Source organism: Salmo trutta, unplaced genomic scaffold (assembly GCF_901001165.1).
Source record: "Salmo trutta unplaced genomic scaffold, fSalTru1.1, whole genome shotgun sequence".
NCBI lineage: Eukaryota > Metazoa > Chordata > Actinopteri > Salmoniformes > Salmonidae > Salmo > Salmo trutta.
Window position 1 is genome coordinate 252,271 of NW_021823237.1, and position 7,752 is coordinate 260,022.

At 47.1% G+C, this 7,752-nt stretch overlaps 1 protein-coding gene across 1 annotated transcript; it reads right to left on the minus strand.

The window, feature by feature from the left end:
- Nucleotides 1–567: 567 nt before the first annotated feature.
- On the minus strand, nucleotides 568–6,290 carry LOC115189835 (uncharacterized protein C11orf98 homolog). The gene is made up of 4 exons (XM_029748345.1): nucleotides 6,201–6,290; nucleotides 5,398–5,522; nucleotides 1,636–1,733; nucleotides 568–942 (listed from the first exon to the last, which is right to left on the minus strand). Exons 1-4 carry the CDS (start codon nucleotides 6,246–6,248, stop codon nucleotides 797–799), a joined length of 417 nt encoding a protein of 138 aa, XP_029604205.1. The 5' UTR covers nucleotides 6,249–6,290; the 3' UTR covers nucleotides 568–796.
- Nucleotides 6,291–7,752: the final 1,462 nt, after the last annotated feature.

Genomic DNA, 7,752 nt, shown 5'->3' on the forward strand with positions numbered 1-7,752 from the left:
TGGTTTACCTTCAGGCATGTTAACAGGCCACCTTGGTTTACCTTCAGGCATGTTAACAGGTCACCTTGGTTTACCTTCAGGCATGAAGAGGTCACCTTGGTTTACCTTCAGGCATGAAGAGGTCACCTTGGTTTACCTACAGGCATGTTAACAGGTCACCTTGGTTTACCTACAGGCATGTTAACAGGCCACCTTGGTTTACCTTCAGGCATGTTAACAGGCCACCTTGGTTTACCTACAGGCATGTTAACAGGTCACCTTGGTTTACCTTCAGGCATGAAGAGGTCACCTTGGTTTACCTACAGGCATGAAGAGGTCACCTTGGTTTACCTACAGGCATGACGTGAGACTGCAGTCATTGGGTTCGATCCCACATGGTCTCTATCCCGAACACAATTGACTACTTTTGACCAGAGACCGACGGACCTTAGGGAACAGAGAGCCATTTGGGATGCAGAATTTAACTTCCACCATGTTTGAACAAGGCCACTGATTCCAGATCAGATTCCACATTCATGCCTCCTTTGTTGTGGAGAGAAACAAAACAAAACAATCCCCCCAATTCTGTCTGTTTTTTAATTTTTTAATTTAAAACGAGGCAAGTCAGTTAAGAACTAATTCTTATTTACAATGACGGCATTCAGATACACAAACACGCTTTCTGAATATGGGGCCCGGCCCGGTCTGAATATGGGGCCCGGTCTGAATATGGGGAATGGTCTTATGGTCTTGACATGGAGCCAACAGAACAGTCTCTCATCTTCCTGTAGTCTCTCATCTTCCTCTAGTCCTCTTCTCATTCCATATCTGCCATGTCCACATCCACCTGGGACACAGCCCCTTTCTCGTCACTAGCTGCCGCCTTCGTCTTCGTCGGGGCTGCCGCCGCCTTCGTCTTCGTCGGGGCTGCCGCCGCCTTCGTCTTCGTCGGGGCTGCCTCAACTAAGGAGAGAGAGAAATCTTAGATGTACCTAATAAACTCAGCCGCTCCACATCACGAGAGGAGCGACTAAACTCAGCCGCTCCGCATCGCGAGAGGCGACTAAACTCAGCCGCTCCGCATCGCGAGAGGAGCGACTAAACTCAGCCGCTCCGCATCGCGAGAGGCGACTAAACTCAGCCGCTCCGCATCGCGAGAGGAGCGACTAAACTCAGCCGCTCCGCATCGCGAGAGGAGCTACTAAACTCAGCCGCTCCGCATCGCGAGAGGGGCGACTAAACTCAGCCGCTCCGCATCGCGAGAGGAGCTACTAAACTCAGCCGCTCCGCATCGCGAGAGGCGACTAAACTCAGCCGCTCCACATCGCGAGAGGAGCGACTAAACTCAGCCGCTCCACATCGCGAGAGGCGACTAAACTCAGCCGCTCCGCATCGCGAGAGGAGCGACTAAACTCAGCCGCTCCGCATCGCGAGAGGAGCTACTAAACTCAGCTGCTCCGCATCGCGAGAGGCGACTAAACTCAGCCGCTCCGCATCGCGAGAGGAGCGACTAAACTCAGCCGCTCCACATTGTGATTGACAGCTGGAGAGTTGAACCTTTCAGGAAGTGGATACGAGAACACATGATTACTCAAGAGGAAATGTGATTCAACAACTCAGTTTAAAAAAAATGTATAGTTATTCACTTCTTCTTACCTTCCATAGCGGCCTTCTCTGCTTTCATGTGTTGAAGCTGTTTGAGCAGCTTGTGTTTCTTCTTCCCAGACAGAGTGATGTTTGCTCTGGGGCTGGAGCTGAGCAGGGACGACAAAACAACAACAACGCTTTCAGACTGCAACACGGCGATGATGGAGGATGGAGCGAAGGAACAAACACAAGCAGGTCAATAAGCCAATCAGACCACAGCAACAATGACCTGGGTACTACTACCATACAGCCTAGGACTCATAACTATAACACTTCACCTGGTCAGGATCCTGGACAACAATAAGACTTCATCTGGTCAGGATCCTGGACAACCACAACACTTCACCTGGTCAGGATCCTGGACAACAATACCACTTCATCTGGTCAGGATCCTGGACAACAATAAGACTTCATCTGGTCAGGATCCTGGACAACCACAACACTTCACCTGGTCAGGATCCTGGACAACAATACCACTTCACCTGGTCTGGATCCTGGACAACCACAACACTTCACCTGGTCAGGATCCTGGACAACAATAACACTTCACCTGGTCTGGATCCTGGACAACTATAACACTTCACCTGGTCAGGATCCTGGACAACCACAACACTTCACCTGGTCAGGATCCTGGACAACAATACCACTTCATCTGGTCAGGATCCTGGACAACAATACCACTTCACCTGGTCAGGATCCTGGACAACAATACCACTTCACCTGGTCAGGATCCTGGACAACAATAACACTTCACCTGGTCAGGATCCTGGACAACAATAACACTTCACCTGGTCAAGATCCTGGACAACCATAACACTTCACCTGGTCAGGATCCTGGACAACCACAACACTTCACCTGGTCAGGATCCTGGACAACAATACCACTTCACCTGGTCAGGATCCTGGACAACAATACCACTTCACCTGGTCAGGATCCTGGACAACCATAACACTTCACCTGGTCAGGATCCTGGACAACCACAACACTTCACCTGGTCAGGATCCTGGACAACCACAACACTTCACCTGGTCAGGATCCTGGACAACCACAACACTTCACCTGGTCAGGATCCTGCACAACCACAACACTTCACCTGGTCAGGATCCTGGACAACAATACCACTTCACCTGGTCTGGATCCTGGACAACTATAACACTTCACCTGGTCAGGATCCCGGACAACCACAACACTTCACCTGGTCAGGATCCCGGACAACCACAACACTTCACCTGGTCAGGATCCTGGATAACAATAACACTTCATCTGGTCAGGATCCTGGACAACAATACCACTTCACCTGGTCAGGATCCCGGACAACCACAACACTTCACCTGGTCAGGATCCCAGACAACCACAACACTTCACCTGGTCAGGTTCCCGGACAACCACAACACTTCACCTGGTCAGGATCCCGGACAACCACAACACTTCACCTGGTCAGGATCCTGGACAACCACAACACTTCACCTGGTCAGGATCCTGGACAACCACAACACTTCACCTGGTCAGGATCCTGGACAACAACAACACTTCACCTGGTCAGGATCCTGGACAACAATAAGACTTCATCTGGTCAGGATCCTGGACAACCACAACACTTCACCTGGTCAGGATCCTGGACAACCACAACACTTCACCTGGTCAGGATCCTGGACAACAACAACACTTCACCTGGTCAGGATCCTGGACAACCACAACACTTCACCTGGTCAGGATCCTGCACAACCACAACACTTCACCTGGTCAGGATCCTGGACAACAACACTTCACCTGGTCAGGATCCTGGACAACCACAACACTTCACCTGGTCAGGATCCTGGACAACCACAACACTTCACCTGGTCAGGATCCTGCACAACCACAACACTTCACCTGGTCAGGATCCTGGACAACAATAACACTTCATCTGGTCTGGATCCTGGACAACTATAACACTTCACCTGGTCAGGATCCTGGACAACCACAACACTTCACCTGGTCAGGATCCTGGACAACTATAACACTTAATCTGGTCAGGATCCTGGACAACCACAACACTTCACCTGGTCAGGATCCTGGACAACAATACCACTTCACCTGGTCAGGATCCTGGACAACAATACCACTTCACCTGGTCAGGATCCTGGACAACAATAACACTTCACCTGGTCAAGATCCTGGACAACCACAACACTTCACCTGGTCAGGATCCTGGACAACAACAACCCTTCACCTGGTCAGGATCCTGGACAACCACAACACTTCACCTGGTCAGGATCCTGGACAACCACAACACTTCACCTGGTCAGGATCCTGGACAACAATAACACTTCACCTGGTCAGGACCCTGGACAACCACAACACTTCACCTGGTCAGGATCCTGGACAACCATAACACTTCACCTGGTCAGGATCCTAGACAACCATAACACTTCATCTGGTCAGGATCCTGGACAACAATAACACTTCACCTGGTCAGGATCCTGAACAACCACAACCCTTCACCTGGTCAGGATCCTGGACAACCACAACACTTCACCTGGTCAGGATCCTGGACAACCACAACACTTCACCTGGTCAGGATCCTTGACAACCACAACACTTCACCTGGTCAGGATCCTGGACAACCACAACACTTCACCTGGTCAGGATCCTGGACAACCAAAACCCTTCACCTGGTCAGGATCCTGGACAACTATAACACTTCACCTGGTCAGGATCCTGGACAACAATACCACTTCACCTGGTCAGGATCCTGGACAACAATACCACTTCACCTGGTCAGGATCCTGGACAACAATACCACTTCACCTGGTCAGGATCCTGGACAACCACAACACTTCACCTGGTCAGGATCCTGGACAACCACAACCCTTCACCTGGTCAGGATCCTGGACAACCAAAACACTTCACCTGGTCAGGATCCTAGACAACCATAACACTTCATCTGGTCAGGATCCTGGACAACAATAACACTTCACCTGGTCAGGATCCTGGACAACCACAACCCTTCACCTGGTCAGGATCCTGGACAACAATACCACTTCACCTGGTCAGGATCCTGGACAACAATACCACTTCACCTGGTCAGGATCCTGGACAACCACAACACTTCACCTGGTCAGGATCCTGGACAACCACAACCCTTCACCTGGTCAGGATCCTGGACAACCAAAACACTTCACCTGGTCAGGATCCTAGACAACCATAACACTTCATCTGGTCAGGATCCTGGACAACCACAACACTTCACCTGGTCAGGATCCTGGACAACCACAACCCTTCACCTGGTCAGGATCCTGGACAACCACAACACTTCGCCTGGTCAGGATCCTGGACAACCACAACCCTTCACCTGGTCAGGATCCTGGACAACCACAACCCTTCACCTGGTCAGGATCCTGGACAACCACAACCCTTCACCTGGTCAGGATCCTGGACAACAATACCACTTCACCTGGTCAGGATCCTGGACAACCACAACCCTTCACCTGGTCAGGATCCTGGACAACCATAACCCTTCACCTGGTCAGGATCCTGGACAACCAGTCAGAATACAGGCTCATTGGTTTGGCAGTTTGCTCATGCTTGTTGTTCTCCATCTTTTGTTGGTTAAATCTACCCATAAATATACCACTGTTTTATTATATATCTATGACTGTACCACCAAGTACATTTAGGCTCTGCCTGGTCTCATGAGTCTTTTCAAGTATCCCCTCGAGGTATCCCTGGTTAACAACCACTGGCTTAAAGTATGAAGGTACAAACAGAATGGAGGAGAAAGGACCTACTTTCTCTTCCTGAGATGGTGGATGGTGGTGAGTCCTTCGTCCACCACAGCGCCCACCTTGATGTGTCTCTTCCTCTTCTCACGGGACAGATTCCTCCTCCGCTTGTAGAGCTTCCTGCCCAGCTCCTAATGAACACACACACACACACACACACACACACACACACACACCACAACATGAAGAGGCAGCAAGGCTTTCTGGGGCTTTTAGCTGACTAGTAAACACATGGGTTAGATAGAGCTTCTTGCCCAGCTCCTAATGAACACACACACACACACACACACACACACACCATGAAGAGGCAGCAAGGCTTTCTGGGGCTCTTAGCTGACTAGTAAACACATGGGTTAGATTCCTCTGTCCCCAGCTCCTAACACACACACACACACACACACACACACGAAGAGGCAGCAAGGCTTTCTGGGACTTTTAGCTGACTAGTAAAACACATAACGTTGACAGTATTGATGAATATCTTTAATTAAAATGTTACATTTTGGTGTCAGTGTTGATAGATAGAACTAACAAACGTTGTTACAACATTGTAACAACATTGTACCATACTGGTAGTTACTAGAAATAACAACTTTGTAACCAGTTTACATTGAAATGTGTCATAATGTAATAATACCGTGTAATCTAACTGCAGCGTAGCTAGTTAGCCGTTTTGCTAAACACGACCTTCTTGTCATTTTTACCTTCAGCATTATTAAAACGAGCCGTTTTTCGTAGTTTCTAGTTTATGATGAAGTAATACTGGTGTAAATGTGAAAATAAAGTTGAGTTTAATATGTGTAACTTACTGTTTTGGGTCTGTTGATCTTACCACCTGGTGTACCACTCTTCACCATGCTTGCTGCTGCTGTAACATGTGAGGCGTTAGGAGACTTCCGGGTTACCTTCTCATTGGCTGGAAGGGACCGCTTTCTCCCATTTTCATTGGCTGGAACGTTTCTTCTTCTTCTTCGATGAGGTTTAACGGCGGGTTGGCATCCAATAAACGTCGCATTCCTGCCACCTATTAGGCTGGAGTATAAATCCCTTATACTTTGATTAATATATTTTTGTATATTTATATAATCAAAAAATCAACAAGAACAACAACAAAGAATACAGTAAATACCCATCTAACACTACACTCACAACAAGTATTAATAAATACTATGCTATTTAATTAAACCTATTAAGAATACAGTAAATACCCATCTAACACTACACTCACAACAAGTATTAATAAATACTATACTATTTAATTAAACCTATTAAGAATACAGTAAATACCCTACCATCTAACACTACACTCACAACAAGTATTAATAAATACTATACTATTTAATTAAACCTATTAAGAATACAGTAAATACCCATCTAACACTACACTCACAACAAGTATTAATAAATACTATGCTATTTAATTAAACCTATTAAGAATACAGTAAATACCCATCTAACACTACACTCACAACAAGTATTAATAAATACTATACTATTTAATTAAACCTATTAAGAATACAGTAAATACCCATCTAACACTACACTCACAACAAGTATTAATAAATACTATGCTATTTAATTAAACCTATTAAGAATACAGTAAATACCCATCTAACACTACACTCACAACAAGTATTAATAAATACTATGCTATTTAATTAAACCTATTAAGAATACAGTAAATACCCATCTAACACTACACTCACAACAAGTATGAATAAAACTATGCTATTTAATTAAACCTATTAAGTCTTACTTCAGGCCAACGACATGAAAAGGACGGGACGCCGCCACTTAACACACCTTGTAACTCTTCTGACGTCGAGTCTCAAACACACACATCAAATACCTCTCTGCTGCTGCCACCGCCGCCTCTACGTTCTGGTCCAGATCTACTACTACACCACTCCTCTATGTTCTGGTCCAGATCTACTACTACACCACTCCACTCTGTTCTGGTCCAGATCTACTACTACACCACTCCTCTCTGTTCTGGTCCAGATCTACTACTACACCCCTCCTCTCTGTTCTGGTACAGATCTACTACTACACCACTCCTCTCTGTTCTGGTCCAGATCTACTACTACACCACTCCTCTCTGTTCTGGTCCAGATCTACTACTACACCACTCCTCTCTGTTCTGGTCCAGATCTACTACTACACCCCTCCTCTCTGTTCTGGTCCAGATCTACTACTACACCCCTCCTCTCTGTTCTGGTCCAGATCTACTACTACACCACTCCTCTCTGTTCTGGTCCAGATCTACTACTACACCCCTCCTCTCTGTTCTGGTCCAGATCTACTACTACACCCCTCCTCTCTGTTCTGGTCCAGATCTACTACTACACCCCTCCTCTCTGT